The sequence below is a fragment of the Apteryx rowi genome, unplaced genomic scaffold (genome assembly GCF_003343035.1).
Source record: "Apteryx rowi isolate R43461 unplaced genomic scaffold, aptRow1 scaffold_483, whole genome shotgun sequence".
NCBI lineage: Eukaryota > Metazoa > Chordata > Aves > Apterygiformes > Apterygidae > Apteryx > Apteryx rowi.
In genome coordinates, this window is record NW_020450742.1 from 23,811 (window position 1) to 40,709 (window position 16,899).

At 39.9% G+C, this 16,899-nt stretch overlaps 1 protein-coding gene across 1 annotated transcript in view; it reads right to left on the reverse strand.

Annotated features, from left to right (window-relative positions):
- Positions 1-3,891: 3,891 nt before the first annotated feature.
- LOC112972332 (tetraspanin-3-like) overlaps positions 3,892-16,899 on the reverse strand; it is a 120,580-nt gene continuing 107,572 nt past the window's right edge. The window contains 2 exon segments of the mRNA XM_026078694.1: positions 3,892-4,721; positions 4,724-4,757. Coding sequence (XP_025934479.1) covers positions 3,892-4,721; positions 4,724-4,757 — 864 coding nt within the window.

Sequence of the window (16,899 nt, forward strand, 5' to 3'; positions counted from 1 at the left end):
GGCTCCTCCACCACCTGTGTCAAGAAGTTGTCACCAATGCTCTGCAGGAACCTCCAGGACTGTTTGTGCCTAGCTGTGTTGTCTTTCCAGCAGATATCGGGGTGGTTGAAGTCCCCCATGAGAACCAGGGCCTGGGATCGTGAGGCTACTTCCAGCTGTCTGTAGAAGGCCTCATCAACTTCCTCATCCTGATCAGGTGGCCTGTAGTAAACACCCACAACAGTGTCACCTCTGTTAGCCTGCCCTTTGATCCTTACCCATTCCTGAACATATATTTCATAAACTGAAAAGAAAATAAACTTGATGAGGGACACCTTACATTTCAAGAATCTGGCTTATATACTGCTCAGTTAGAGTGTAAAACAAGCCATCATTCAGAACAAGGAAACAACTGAAAACAGTTCCTAATAGAAAAAAGATTAAAAAAAGACAAAAAAACAGAGAAAGAGACAAAGAAGGACAGAAAAGAAACATGGAGAAAGAGACAGAAAGAGGAAAGAAATGAGAGAGAAGGAGGGGAGAAAGAGAGCAAAAGAAAGAAGGGGAGAGAAAGAGGAAGGTGAAGGGTGGAAGAGAGAGAGGAGGBGGGAAGGAGAGAGAGGAAGGGAGAGGGAGACAGGAGGGGGGAAGGTGAGAAAGGGGAGGGGAAACCCAGAGGAGGGCGGATAAGGGGGGAAAAGGGCACGGGAGTGGGGAGAGGAAAAAACAGTAAAATTTCAACATGTTCACCATCTGGAAAGGTGAAGGAGTTAGAAAGCAGCAGTCATGTTCAAAATTGCCAGGTTGTAACACTGCAGCCAGTTCTCTCTGTCAGCTGTAGAGGTTCCATCCCAGAGAGATTTTCTGGAAAGATATTGTCTGCAATAATATATTTCACTTTTCAACATTAACTTTGCCTTTTTGACTGTTGTCTTCTAATAAAAAATTCATCACAGTGAAATCTCCATCAGTCTTTCAGTGCACTCTGTAAAATAATAATTATAGAATATCTTTTCAGCCTTTGCTCTGGACATCAATTCCTTGCCTTCAGACCTAGAGCAACACAGTTTCTAGAAATGTTGAGTGTCAGTCATCTGCTGCCTATCCTCACAGCTGTTTGTTTATACGGAGTAGGAAAAACATCTGGAGATCCCTTCAGAAAGAAGGGTGTAATATATACATTGCAGTGGTATCCAAGTATTTAGGTATCATATAACACAGCAGTACACTGCCATTGCTCACAATGAGTACCATTTACATTTCAGAAACTTAATCATTTTAAGTCCAGAAGTAAACGCTTAGCATCAAATTGCATAAGACAACACAAGTACAGAGGGTGACTAAAGCCTTTGGTATATTTATTGACTCTGCTACAGCCAACCTTTCCAAAGGCATAGTAGTTCTGTCTCATGCATCCTCACACATTCTGTTTTATTTTTACAAGGTTTGAGATCATCAGCCTGATATGCCAGGGGAACATCTAATAATGCATTCTATGTAGGAAAACAGAAAGAACTCCACACCAAAATTAATTCCTAAAAACATTTCTAACAAGGAAGTCCCAGAGGATTTTTTTTTTCTTCTTTATTTATTTTATTGTTTTCTTAGTAGAGTAAGAGAAGAGGGAGCTGTGAATGACCTGACCTTCTTTTAGTGAACTAGAGAGGAGGTGTGGACACCCACATTGGTAATTCTCTTCTTTAACCACCTTGAAATTGCTTCTTCTCCACTTGAGGGTGAAAAATACAAACATTCCCCTTCCTAAAGAGATTCTGACTCACAACCTGGTAAGAAAGTTGTAAGGGACAATAAACGATCTGAGGAGAAAGCAAAATGCCCTTAAAAAAGGCAGATGGTAAAAAGACATCATGTTCATTCCAATCTTATTCCTTTCTCTCCTCATCAACCTCAATTTCTTCTGGGCCCAGTCCTCATCATTCCAGTTTCATTGTGTCTTTGTAAAGCCATAACAAAACCTTTGTATCACAAAATATTTATGAGTCCAGGTACTACAAAGCCACAAATCCCCAACTGTGGCAGTAAAGTAGGTAAAATTGTTTCACTGCCACATGCATTAGGTGCCAAGCAAACTGAAAGAAATGGTTTCTGCCATTGTATTACTCTAAGACATAGCTATTTGATGTTTTTCTTTGGAAAATTTCTTTTTTTCTGGGAAGAATGACTATACTTTGGCATCTGGAGATTTGGAGCTCTGAGTTTTGCTGTAAAATAGGTACAATTTGCTAGAAAATTTAAAAGCAATAATGATTTAGCTGACTCTAACTGCAGGTGCTAAGGGAATTTCTGAATCCAATGGAATTTGGGACCCAGGGGGTTCCTCATTTCCAGCCTGGTAAAGTTGAAGGGAGTTCACTCTTCCATTGCAGGAGTTTTCTCCTACCCCAGGCCAGTTGTATGTGTCTGCTACTGTTTCCATTTGCAAGTCTAGCCAGTAGTGTGGCCAAGTGCATCCCAGAGAGACACATACACGCAAGCATGCTCGTGTGCTGGCCACATATCCAACACAGACAGAACAGTGCCTTTACCAGCACCCTCCGTAAACACTGCCAGCACTCACATAAACAAGAATATGGAAGCCCAGTCCTGTTCCTCCTCTCTGGCTGATGAAGATAGATGAACTACAGGTACCTAATTGCTTTTTGCCTGTTGGTCCCAATTTTACCAAATCTGTACCCAAATTTGATATTTCTGATACTGTTACCTAGTCATCTCAGTGTTATATGTTATTAATGCGGTTACTCAGCACTGCTGCCTTTGCACGGCTCTGCTCCCTGATCATCTGTGAAGATTACTGTCTTTCACACAGCTCCCTCTTACCTACCTGTGAAATCCAGCCACCCCTCACAACACTATTTGTAATTTTTGTCAGCTTCTCACTTTGTTTTCTATTAAGTTCAGCAATTACTATGTCATGTCCAGTAGTTTCTCATGGCCTTTTCAGTTAGGCAAACCTCAGGCCAGTGCTTAGTTAGCTGCCTGCATACCTTATGGAAAAGCAGCATACTGCTCCTGTCATTCAAGCATACATAAGACCCCACATTATTTTTTGGTAAAGGAGGATTGACTCATTCTTTGTTTTGCCACAGAAAATTACAGTCTTTCTTCCTCCTATTCATTAACATAGGAATATGCAAATTCCCCTTCCGTTCAGCTACTGTGATAAGTATACCTCCTGATGTATGTCTTATTACTCATTACTCTGCTGCCATTAACCATATCTTAATCATTAAGATAATATCTTTGTATCATTTAAAAAAAATACATGATTTACTGTGTAACCATTGCCAAGTTCATAATATATTCCAATATGTGTATATACATATACACATGTAGAGAGAGTGTGCATATTTGGTGTAATTGATAGCAAATACTGCAAAGTAAATTAGTTTGAAAAACAATATTTGAAGGGAAAAAAGTGTTAATCTAGTTCTGAGGGGCTTCTTACAGAAACATTAAGAGGTTAAACAGAAGCTTGAACATGAGGAGTCAGTTCTGTAATTTCTCTCCATGATTCTAGTAAAGTTAAGACCTGTTCCAACAGTTTAGGTCATGACCTTACACTATACTCCCATGCTTTTGGGCAAGACATGCCCTCTACTTACAGTTTTTTTTATTCACCTCAGAGGTTTCACATCTGCACGTATTGAAGACCCTCTCTTGACTGCTCAGACTCCCAGCAGTAAGACTATTTATAGGTTGCTTATTGAACAAGAACTGGATGAAGAACAATTATTCTAATATTAAAGAAAATAAAAACATCAGTGATTGAGTAGTTTGGTTTATATGCAAATATATTTAGAAAAGAAAAGGTTTTTTTTCAGTACAACTGTAAATGGTACAAAACAAAACAAACCCACATTGAGGTCAGCAATGTCACCAGCCTATGAAGGCCTATGAGAAGGTAGCCGAGTCCAGAATTCGAAAGTCTTGGAAAGGCTGATGCCTCATGAGGATGCCATTGCTGAAACCAGCCAACAGCTCCAAGATGCTTAGCACAGTACAGCACCAAAACACATAGAGCATAACAAAATGCATTTGGTCTTCCAGCTTCCTTAGACAGCCCTCCTGAAAAAGCTGCTCCAGCTGGCATAAGTCACCCCTGCAATGAGAATATTTCTCCTTACAACAGCTTTCAGGGACACATGCTTTCTCAGTTGGAAGATGCCAAGAAACAGTTGTTGCCATTAGCCAGTCCGTGTAGTTTTGGACCCCACAACACTGCAGATTCCTCTGGATTTTATCCACAGCCCTGCTGCCAGGATTCTCAGAATATGGCCCATTGTACTGATAGAAGAGGTGACCCATAGTGCTTTTCAGCTCAGAAGCCATCCTAGTAGAGTAGATCTGTGCCAGAAGAGCTGAAGACATTTCTAGACAGAGAAGTATCAGCAGCAAGTACATGAGCACACCTTGCCGATAGCGGGAACCCTTAGCAGAAATAGAAATTGCCAAAATACCAGTGGGCAGCAGGACAAATGCAGCTGCAATAGCCAGCCAGCCTGGAAGAGGCAAAAAAGACTCCTGAAGAAAACATTTGTAGTTCTTGTACATCAGGATCACAAAAGCTCCACCAAAGGCCAGAGCTGCAGCAGCCCCCCATAAAACAAGACCAAGGAACATTAACAGAGTTCGAGCAAAGGATCTGAGCCAGGAATCCTCATAGCAATGAAGGGACACCATAACAGCCCTAACAGTCTTCATCCTGCTCTCTCCCTTGAGATCCAAGGCTCACTACCACCATTTGAGAAGTCTCCACCCTACTCTTCAGGTGTAGCAGATAACACCCCCACCCAAAAACAGCTTGCAAGAGTACAAAGTCAATGAGACTCCCTCAGTACAAAGAGTACTTGCAAGCTCTTCTAAAAATTAACATTGGTGTTCAGATACCTGGAACCCTTGAAAAGAGTTGCAAAAGCTGATGAGCCCAGAAGCATTAGGCATTTGGTAAGGTCCTAGTGCTGTTATATGTCATATGCATACACGGATGTTGGGCTGATCCCCAATAAAATGTGTTTCTATGTGCTATACAAGCATGTCATTAAGGCTAATTATTTTGGAATGAGGTACATGGTTTATATTTTCAATCTTGTCATTAACAGTAATTAACACACAGTAATTGACTTGTTAAATCTTCTTTCAAAGCTGTTCTAGGATGTGTGGGTTTTTTTCTGAAATTCTTCTCTGAAATCTGCATCCACTCTCATCCCTGTTCAGCTTCCTGCTCTCCCTAAACCTTGAGCTTTGGTGGTTTCCGTGCCATTCACATATTCTCTTGAATGCTATTTTCTGTGATCTCTGTGATCTGTATCTGGGAGTGGGAGAAGGGAGGAACAGAAAGGATTTCCCCTGACAGCTACATACACAGGCAACTTCACAGATTTAATGTTTCCACAATGAAGAGGAGTTAAAAAGAAAGAAAGAAAGAAAGAAAAATATCAGAAAAGTATGAAAAAATATTGTGAGGAGTAATGGAAAGCTGGTTGCTTATGTCTAGTTTACAAGCTTTGTGAAAAGAGCACACAGACCTGCCTCTTTTACTTTCTGCATTCCCTCATGCTTATGAAACTTAATGAAATATTTAAGAATTGAGTTACAATACTATTTACTTTTAGTTTATTTTGAAAGTTTTGAAATACATTAGAAAGGCTCATACTGCTCACTTAGCCCCATGTGGAGAACTGTGAGACTGCTTGCAAGAGCAGGGAGCCATCCACACAGATCTTATTCCAGAAGTCAGGACTTTCATGGCAAAATAGACAGAAGTATCCATGTGCCTGCTTATCCTTCACAGGAGTCAGAAACACCAACATTAAAAATTAACTGAGAACCAGTTTCCAGCCAAGAGCTCTCAGCACCCAGTGCCACCTGGGAGTTAAAGCATACATTGCAGGATGTAAGAAGTTGCCACAGTGAAGATGAATATTGGCAGGGTTGTCCAAAATGCAGTAAGTAAAAGAGAGCTTCTGCTCAAAGTTTTTGCTGTTGTGTAAAATAGGCAAGATAAAAGAAGGGCAAGAAAAGTGATGAACTGAGCCCTGAGGTGCCCAAAAGACATAACGGGCACCTTTAATAACCCTGCATTTGTGTTAAGTAATTTTACCTGCATGTGCAGCCAAAGGGTTGACAAAAGCAATGAGTGGAGGTACCACAAAGAGAAGGTAACATGACAAAGAAAATATTCTTAGAGTAGAATAGGAATGCTCTTCTGTTTTCTTTCCAGTAAAACACGATAAATGCTGTCCTTGCTTTCTCTGAAGTTGTTTCTGCTTATGAACTGATAAGTATTGAAATTCAAATGCAAGTGTAACAGATAATGCATCTTAGATAAACTACTTTCTGATATGTTACTGAAAGTATAATCCTTCAAGTTAATAAAATGCCAAGTGTGTAGTTTTTTTGCATTCATTGTTCTAACAAACTAAGATTAATATTGAACTCTTCTGATGAGCCAAGAAATTCAAAGAGTTTTTTTCCACACAGGTCTGGCACCTGGGACCAGAGATCTGGCAAGTCAGCATTGTGTTTTTGTAAATGCAGTGTAGGCAGATGATTAGATTCATTTTAAATGACATGAAGTGTCATACAGATTGATCAGGGAGAACATCTGAGCTCTTGTGTGGGCAACAGTTCAAATTAGGATGGCGAGGTGGTCCCTTTGGATTTGTGTGAGCAAGAGGAGATCAAGAGGAAACCAAGAGGAAATTTACATGGGATCAGGGCACAGTTAGACAAACCCAACTAAATATAATATGAACTTCATAAAAAAAAAGACAGAATCTCAAAGCCAGACCTCAACCATATGTTGTCACAGTAACAGAAAAAAGCCCTAAAGCTGCCTTAAAACAGATGGCATTGCTTCAGGAACCCATGCAGAGATGAAGTTATTGTATCTGCACCTTTTTTTGTCCATTTCACATTTGTCCATTTCACATTTCTTTGTCCATTCCACTAAGTTAAAGCACCCTTGAGCAGGCTGGGCTTGAGGTTTAGAACATGATTTCAAGCTCTTGTTAGATTAAATCATGTCAGTTTCTAATGCTATTGTACTTTATAATAAGCAAGGTTGGGGTGCTTTAATCCCAACTATCCAATGGGATTAGTGAATGAGAAGCCAGAAAGTAAATAGGAAATCAAATACAGTTTTTTTGTCAACCTCACCCAACTCAGTTTTTTATATTAAACTTCCCCTCCCATCCCCTAGCACTTCCCTTCTGTCTGGCAGCTGGAAGCTAGTGTGCAACTCAACAGGGACAGCAGATAAGAAAAAAGGGTTAGCACACTAGTAAAAAGTGTTGGCAGATCAGAAAAAAAAGTATTAAATTGTTATCCTTGGTATCATTTTCTCCTTCACTGACCCTGACCCCAACAGTGTATCTTTTTAGAACAGAATAGATTCTTTGCATTATTTATTATTATTTTCCAGTTTACAAGGAAAGCCCTGGTTGTGTATAAAAGTACAACAAATAAATCATAATATTCAAATTTAAAACCTTTGAATCTTCCAAATCAAATCATCTGAATTATTGACAGACAGTCAAAATGCCATATAACAGGAGAACTTGGTAACATGCAGAATATTTTTATAAAACCTGGAAACTCCAAAGAATTCTATTGGCTCTTTGGGAATAAAAACTTATGAGACATGCCATATTACAAGATCATTCTGACAGCTCCAATGTGAAGGGCTGAACAACTCTGATTCCAACCTGATTCTATAGTTTCTGCCATACACAAGCAGTTGCCTTAGCAACCAAGATCATATGATGATGCATTGCATGAGACTAATATCTTTCACAGAAGGTCCAAAGCGAGCAGAGAAGATATGATTGCAATCTCCTTTTTCTGCAGCAAATGTACTCTTCACAAGTACTGGTTTACCATTGTGCAGGTGTTTCAGCTACAGCCAGTCAGATGTTTACCCCTGCCTCTAATTTCCTGACCAAAGCTGGCCTTTTTTGTAATTGAAGAACATCATCAAATTCTTTCAGAGATTTTGTTTAGTTTTGCTTTTAATATTCCAGATTTCCACTGGTGTAGAAAATATTGAGAATCAAATGTCAAAGKTTTTTTTTCATATATTTCCTTCTTCCCTTTTTGAAATGAACACAACAGCAAAACCTTTCTTTTTTTTTCTTTTCTTTTTTTTTTTTTGCATTTTTCCAATCTGGAATTGTTATAACATTTCTTGGAACAGTGATGGATATGCCCGATTGAAAAATAATAAAAAAAACCAATAATCAAAACTTCTTTCCACATTTCCATAATTTTGGAACTGTAGAAGTTGGAGAAGATTTAAAAAGACACAGAATGGAAAAAGAAATTAAAATAAAAAGAGACATGGTTTTCTTGATAACTTTCATTTTATTGCGATTTGTAATGACAGGTTCAGGGAAAAAGTATTTGTAAAATTTTCAAAAATTAAAGAAAAGACAGAATACTGTAAAATTCAAGTCATTCTGACATTTAAAGTGTTTAGTGAGTTTTTTTATTGTTTTCGATGATCATTAGCAACAATATTTTTTATGTGAATGGAGTGTTATTTTTTGTGTTTTACACTGTATGCAAGATTTCTTGGCACTTTTTGAAGTTATAAAAAGATTCTTAGTAGAAAATAGAGACACCTTGGTTAATAACTCACAACAACAGCTTACATATTTCTCTGTAGGGAGAAAGTCAGAATTGTCTGAAAATATTACTTGGAAGTTAGCAAACTGTGTAAAGGCCTGACAAGAAGACTGTATTTGTCAGAACTTCCCCAGAACAAAGCTTCTTCTCTGTAAAATCTCCTCAGAGAAAGGAGTCCTTGTAGGATGCATTTTTCCCAAGASAAGGCATTCATCCAAAACTTGGACTCCTGCTGGGCCAGCATTCTTGATGGTGCTACATAAGAAACCCCAGGCAAACCATGTCAACGCTGTGGGTGACAACCATGAAACCTCCTATTTGTGACCACTTTGATCACATTGTGAATGAATCTAGTTGTACAGCCTAAAATCTTTGCCACAAAGCAGTCACTTGAGAATAAAAGTTTGGAAATGATTTTTTTTAATATTGATACTCTAAAATCTACCTACAGCATCTGCCATAAAGCTTTCAAATTATTTATGTCATGAATCTGAAAATCAGTTAATTTCAGGACTCTAAGTTATTTAGGTGTTTTTGCAAATGCTGCTTTTGGGTACTCCATTTCTAGGAAGAAGGAGGTCTTTGAATGCTCTTTGAGCTCCCAAAACTTCAGCCATAAGTCATCAAGATTTATGACAATATGGAAACCTGGATCCTATTATTGATTTTACAGTGTAAGTCAAGACTCAAAGTCTGTTTGTTATTTGGGTCATTTCAGCAGAGATGTATTTGTTCTGAGTGTTATGCTTGTAACTAGCTCTTCAAAACTAAGATGAAGAGAATCACAGAATCACAGAATCGCTGAGGTTGGAAGGGACCTCTGGAGATCATCTAGTCCAACCCCCCTGCTCAAGCAGGGTCACCTACAGCACGTTGCACGGGATCGCATCCAGGCGCGTTTTGAATATCTCCAGAGAAGGAGACTCCACAACCTCTCTGGGCAACCTGTKCCAGTGCTCTGTCACCCTCACAGTGAAGAAGTTTTTCCTCATGTTCAGATGGAAGCATCTGTGTTTCAGTTTGTGCCCGTTGCCTCACGTCCTGTCACTGGGCACCACTGAAAAGAGTCTGGTCCCATCCTCTCTACACCCTCCCTTCAGATATTTGTACACATTGATAAGATCCCCCCTCAGCCTTCTCTTCTCCAGGCTAAACAGGCCAAGCTCTCTCAGCCTTTCCTCATAAGAGAGATGCTCCAGTCCCCTAATCATCTTTGCGGCCCTTCACTGCACTTGCTCCAGTAGTGCCACATCCCTCTTGTACTGGGGAGCCCAGAACTGGACACAGTCCTCCAGATGTGGCCTCCCCAGGGCTGAGTAGAGGGGGAGAATCACCTCCCTCCACCTGCTGGCAATGCTCTCCCTAATGCAACCCAGGGAATACCATTGACCTTCTTGGCCACAAGGGCACATTGCTGCCTCATGCTTAACTTGGTGTCCACCAGCACTCCCAGGTCCTTCTCCACAGAGCTGCTTTCCAGCAGGTCAACCCCTAACCTGTACTGGTGCATGGGGTTATTCCTCCCCAGGTGCAGGACCCTGCACTTCCCTTTGTTGAACTTCATGAGCTTCCTCTCCGCCCACCTCTCCAGCCTGTCCAGCTCTCTCTGAATGGCAGCACAGCCCTCTGGCGTATCAGCCACTCCTCCCAGTTTTGKATCRTCRGCAAACTTGCTGAGGGTGCACTCTGTCCCTTCRTCCAGGTCATGGATGAAGAAGTTGAACAAGACTGGACCCAGGACTGACCCCTGGGGGACACCGCTAGCTACAGGCCTCCAACTAGACTGTGCCACTGATCACAACTCTCTGAGCTCTGCCATTCAGCCAGTTCTCAATCCACCTCACTGTCCACTCATCTAGCCCACACTTCCTCAGCTTGTCTATGAGGATGTTCTGGGAGACAGTGTCAAAAGCCTTGCTGAAGTCAAGGCAGACAACATCCACTGCTCTCCCCTCATCTACCAAGCCAGTCATTCCATCATAGAAGTCTATCAGATTGGTTAAGCATGATTTCCCCTTGGTGAAGCCATGCTGACTACTCCTGATCACCTTCTTTTTCTCCACATGCTTGGAGATGGCCTCCAGGATGAGCTGCTCCATCACCTTTCCAGGGATGGAGGTGAGGCTGASTGKYYTGTAGTTCYCTGGGTCCTCCTTCTTGCCCTTTTTGAAGACTGGGGTGACATTGGCTTTCTTCCAGTCCTCAGGCACCTCTCCTGGTCTCCATGACCTTTCAAAGATGATGGAGAGTGGCTTAGCAATGACATCCGCCAGCTCCCTCAGCACTCATGGGTGCATCCCATCAGGGCCCATGGAGTTGTGGGTGTCAAGTTTGCTTAAATGATCTCTAACCCACTCCTCCTCCACCAAGGGAAAGTCTTCCTCTCTCCAGACTTTCTCTCTTGCCTCCAGCATCTGGGGTTCCTGAGGGCTGGCCTGAGCAGGAAAGACTGAAGCAAAGAAGGCATTCAGTAACTCTGCCTTCTCTGCATCCTTCGTCACCAGGGCACCCACCCCATTTAGCAAAGGGCCCACATTTTCCCTAGTCTTCCTCTTGCTCCTGATGTATTTGAAGAAGCCCTTCTTGCTGTCCTTGACATCTCTCGCCAGATTTAATTTCAAATGGGCCTTCGCCTTCCTCATCGCATCCCTGCATACTCTGACAACATTCCTATATTCCTCCCAAGTGGCCTGTCCCCCTTTCCACTTTCTGTATACTTCCTTCTTCTGGTTGAGTTTTGCCAGGATCTCCTTGCTCATCCATGCAGGTCTCCTGCCTCCTTTGCTTGACTTCCTACTCATAGCGATGCACCGCTCTTGAGCCTGGAGGAAGTGATGTTTGAATATTAACCAGCTCTCTTGAACACCCCTTCCTTCTAGGGCCCTCACCCATGGGATTCCTAGAAGATAACGAGGATATACAAAATTGTATTTATTTTGTTGATCTCTAGGGTAATGATCACATGCAAAAAAGTTCTTGATTAAACTGTTCACTTGAGCAGGCATTACAAAAAAAGAAAAGTTTTACAACAGTGATAATGGGATGAGCAGAGAAATATTTGAAATATTTGGTCTGGCCTGAGACAGATTCATCAATTTCCTTTAAGATGAACGCTTTGGATTACCTTGGTGCAAGCAGCTAGTCAGACCTCTTCAGACCTCTAATGGGCTCACCTGAATGAGTTTTACACAACTTATGCTTCATAAACGCATCTATGAAGATGAAAGTTGACAAGTTTAGGTTCTTCTGGTGAATAACTGATTCCTTTTTCAGTTCACTGACTGAAGAAAAATCAGTAAATACATTCATTTTGGGTGTGTGTGACAAAGGATAAAAAGTTCAGCTTCTCCACCAAGACAGATATTAGCAAAAAGAACGTTGTCAGCCTACAAGGCATCTGAAAATTTATCCAGGTGAAAGTAAAGGGAGTATTTAATATAGTCCCTTTCTCTTTTTACAGGCATAGTACTAAGTATTCCTGTATCACATGTGAGTTCCTATCATACCAGGTTTTGTAGTGACTTAGTACAGAATTTATTTTTATTATCTTACCTAAATCATGATAGGAGCATTTTAAATGGCAATCTTGTCAGAATTAGTCTTACAACACATTTGAAAGAAGTGGAATCAATTTTAATAGGATTTTACACGTTTTCATTCAGATGAAAGGTGAGTTTTTTTAAAAAAAAAAAAAAAAAGGAAGCAAAACCAAAGGTATTTGCAGTCTCTTTCTGGACTCTATTTCTATTTCTATCTACAGTCCCTCCACTGAATAATTGCCTTCAAGAGACATTTTGATTTTCAGTATAGATACTGTCACCAACATGGAAAGGGTCTCTTGGGTCTAAACTCATAACAGCATCTAAATGTAAAAAAAAAAGCAAGCAAATGAAAATGTATTTGAACATGGAATGTAACATCACCTTTAAGAGAGAAAATGTGCATGCTAGTAGAGGGGCACTAGCTTTCAGGCCTGGCAACAGGCATCATGGACTTACTTTTCCCTGGAAGGAGTTTTTAAGCCCAACTGCCTGGCACCAGAGAACTTTTTGGAAACCTTGGTGAGGTTCACCATTTAAGTCTAACTAAGACTTCCATACCACAATATCCTGGCAGTCCAGAAGCACTGTATTTTCTCCCACAACACTTTGACAGATGTGGTTATCATAACCTAAGTGCCTTCTTCAGCACTGTCCAGCAGAACTGAACTCCAGGATGTGCACAGCTTGAGAAAGCCTAGGATACACTGTGAGGAAGCAATAACCTGGAAGATACTGCTTTCTTGCCCGTGGCACAGTTTGGAGCACTTTTTGCTCAGCAAGAATTACAGTCATGACTGAAGTCCAGTTCAAGCATGAAGATCTGTGCTAGTATACACTTAGTCATATGAGCTGCAGTTACACAAGGATCAGGCTGAACATGGAGCTGACTGATCAGCCAGGACATTTGGAGGAAAAGCAATGTGGGTAGGTGTTACACAGATACTTACTTCCACTGAATGTAGCTGCTTATGAAACAGCCAGTGACAGAGAGTGTAGCTGCTGAATCAGGATAAAGCCTAGAAAAAAATACTGAGAGATAAAAAGCATTAACACACATTTTCTTTTTTAATATTACTTCAGAAAGTTTTGGGGGGGTTGCCTGTAACAAAAAAAAAAAAAAAATCTGTTTTCCTGATCTGCACTGCTAGAACTACAATCACTCAGGACATGAACAGAAAAGAATTCCATAATTATGGAGTTAATTGTGGTCTTCTTCAGAGAACAAAATACCAAATTATTCAGGGTGCCATGAGGTTCCATCCAAAATAAAATATTTGTTTAGCCTGACTTCTTTTTCCACCTAACCTCTGCATTCACCCAACTAAGTACTATGATAAACTGCAGTGTGTGTGTGAATCAGGCAAGTGGGGGGATCCATAATCCATGCTAAACAAAGAGGCAACATTGTACTGCTTGTATAAATTTCTTGTTTCTCAGTATTCATTTGTGGATGAGCATAGGAGAAATCTTGAAGTGGAACAGGCATGAGAAGCAATAAAAGTTAGAAACTCATGATGTTTGTGAATAGTATATCCTTTTTAGATAGTCAGTTTATATCTAGTTAGGCAAAAATCTTCCTTGTGAAATCCTCTTGCATCAGTTTCGACATTTGTGTGAAATTTCATTGAAGCCTATTCTAGTCCAAAATCCAGAATGCATGGAACTGAGCATTCAAAATGAGGTGGCAGTTACAATTTTGTGCCTGCTAGAAGCCTGTTTGGCTTCCCCCAACACAAATTCAAATGGTGAGGAAATTATCTGCCTTTTAACAACAGTCCTTGGAGGTGTGCAGGAAGGACACCTGCAGCAGGAAAAAACATTGTACCATTCCTGTCAGCACTTTACCAGCAGTGGAGATAACCAGGCAGTTTCAGTTTCTCCATGTCACGCTGACATATTTCACCAGCACTGAATTCACTTTAGAAATAAATTTATATTTACAGACCTGTCACCAAGTGGAATACATAAGGAATTATTGTAGGGAAGCGATTAAAACTCCCGTCTCCATAAAATGTGGCGTTGACCGACAAGCAGCTTTGGTAGGGAATCATTTGTGCAATGCAGAGGAGGGGAGGAATGGTTACTTGAACTGCAGACCTTCGGAGATTTGTTTTGGCACAAACTGTTCTCTCAGCTTCTTCCTGTTCCATGTGCACTGGCAGAGGCTGTGCAAAATGCCAGAAGGAAAATAGGATGCACAGTAAGAGAAATGGGAACTAGAGTCCTTCATGTCCATTGCAGCTGTAATAGCAACAAATGCCCTCCAATTCAAACATTCAAGGTGTCTTTCCTCTGACTATTTGCATAATTTTTGCCAAGTGGCAGTCCCATTCATTTTAACAACAAAAATACAGCAATCCTCAACTTCAATTCATCAACAGGTGCCACTTTGACATATGACTTAAAAATACTGAAATACTGCACTGGAAAGATGATAGAACCCATGGTAAAAAACACTGTTGAAATCCACAGTGTTTCCTTACCCCTATAAGCCCAGGAAGAAATGCAAATCTCAGTAAATACACACACTTTCTGTGTTTGCATCAGTTCCTTTTAGCTAATTAGCTTGCTTTATCTGCTCCATGAGGTCGTCTGCAACAGTAAACTGTATGTTTAGACCAAATAATTTTTAATAATGTTTTTAGTGAAGTTATGCTGAATGGTTTGCTAGTAACTAGTAATTAAACTGTTAATAATAAAATACTATTTTTATAAATAAGTAGATCTCAGATATTTTGATGCATGTGTTTGCTTCACAGTGGGTTTTTGGACAAATTTACAGGTAGCAATAAAGCGTATTCACCAAATGAAAAATATGTCTTCCAGAAAAGATGAAAGCAGCAGGAACTGAAAGCCTTACTGTTTTCTTAATCATGTCCTCACACTGACAAGTGCTTCTGGGAAGGCAGATTCTAGAAAAAGAGGCAGGTGAAAAGTGGAAGTAAACTGGAACCCTTCCACTGATTTCACAGCTGACAGAAAAGTGTCCATGATAAGATCCCGAACCTCAAAAGTTCTTCTGAATGAAAAAAAAAAAGAATTTCAGAATCATTGGGTAATAAAAATAATGAATATACAAAATGTTTCCTATAGAAAAATACAGATAGGTATTTTAATGAGTTTATCTAGGATCTGAAACTAAAACTAGAAATTGGAAGAGTCTAGAAAAATCAAAATGTTTTATTGTGTCCATCCCAATGAGCAAGAAGTAAACAAAGGGGTCAGGAGATGTGTATGGGTGAACAAAGCGCTCCTGGCAAAACTCAAACATAAAAAGGAAGTATACAGAAGGTGGAAGAGGGGAAAAGGTAACTTGGGAGGAATAAAGCAATGTTGCCTGAGTATGCAGGGATGGGTCGAGGAAGGCCAAAGTCCATCTGGAGTTGAATCTGGCAAGGGATGTCAAGGACAACAAGAAGGACTTCTTTAAATAMATCAGTTAAAAAAGGAAGACTAAGAGAAATGTGGGCCCGCTGCTGAATGGGGCAGGGGCTCTGGTGAAAGGAGAAACTTTCAGAGCAGCTCAAATGGCAGTCTGAGATTTGGCTTGTAGTCTGTCATTCCTAAAATTGACTTGTGCTTATCTTTTGTAGGCAATCCTCCTTTAATATGCCTTTGCATTGCTTATTTCTTCTGCATGCAGTCTCCTGTCCAGGTTACCAAGCCTCCATCTCACCTTCTCATGTTTGCATTAATCTGCAGACGTTACAAGGGATGAGACTGTTGATCCTTATTTACACCTTCTTCTTGGTCAACCTTGAAATTGWTGTTCCAATACTTCCCTGGGTTTATTTATATATTTAGTTTTTATTTAGTTATATATTTAAAGAGTTAGGTATATGTTTAAAGAGATACTTTTACCTTGAATTAATTTGCTCCCTGTTTAAATGTTGCATTAATTATATGGCAAGTACTACTTGCATTTACAAGATATTTAAGGGGTCAAACAACTGGATTTTCTTTTTCTCCTTTTCTCATTTGGTAACACTGTGCTTGCAGTAAACTATGCTGTATCACTTTCATTCTATTTCCATTAAAGGTAGCTTTTTTTTGGTCATCCACAAAATAATTTCAAAAAATATTAGAAAATGTGACTGCATATCTTCAGAAGACTGCTAAGGCTGTATACTCTGGATTACCTATTTTGCTTGATTAAATGCTGTTATTTTTATTGGTACTACTAACTTTATACTGTTTTTACTGTCTACTTGGTGGTCTACAAATTCGGAGAAGAAAATAAAGATTATTCCTAACCAAAGAGCATGCAACCTGAGCTAATGTACTGGGTAGAATGRCTTTTAATTTATATATTTTCAAACTGCTTACACTTCATATTAATGGTTCCTTTATTTTCCAACCTTACATTTTACAAAGCAAAGCCTATTAAAGATGTCAGTATTTGCAGCTATTCAAATGTAAGTAAAATCCAGTCTAAGCAGTCTGCATTTATATGAGTTTATTGTTTCATTTGAAAAAGAGTGAAAATTAAATATGAAAGTGAACACCTATCTCCACCTGCTAATCTATTCACAAAAATATTATCTGCTACATGAATATGCAGTTCTTACATTCCTGCTGATAGACTAATGATTTAATATTGTTCAAGCATTTAGCTTCTTTTACGCTTTTCCCATCTTTGTCAGTGTGGGTCATTTACTAGTTTGGAATCTAAAATGGAATCTTAATTAGTTTGGAATCTAAAAATACACACACACACACACACACACACACA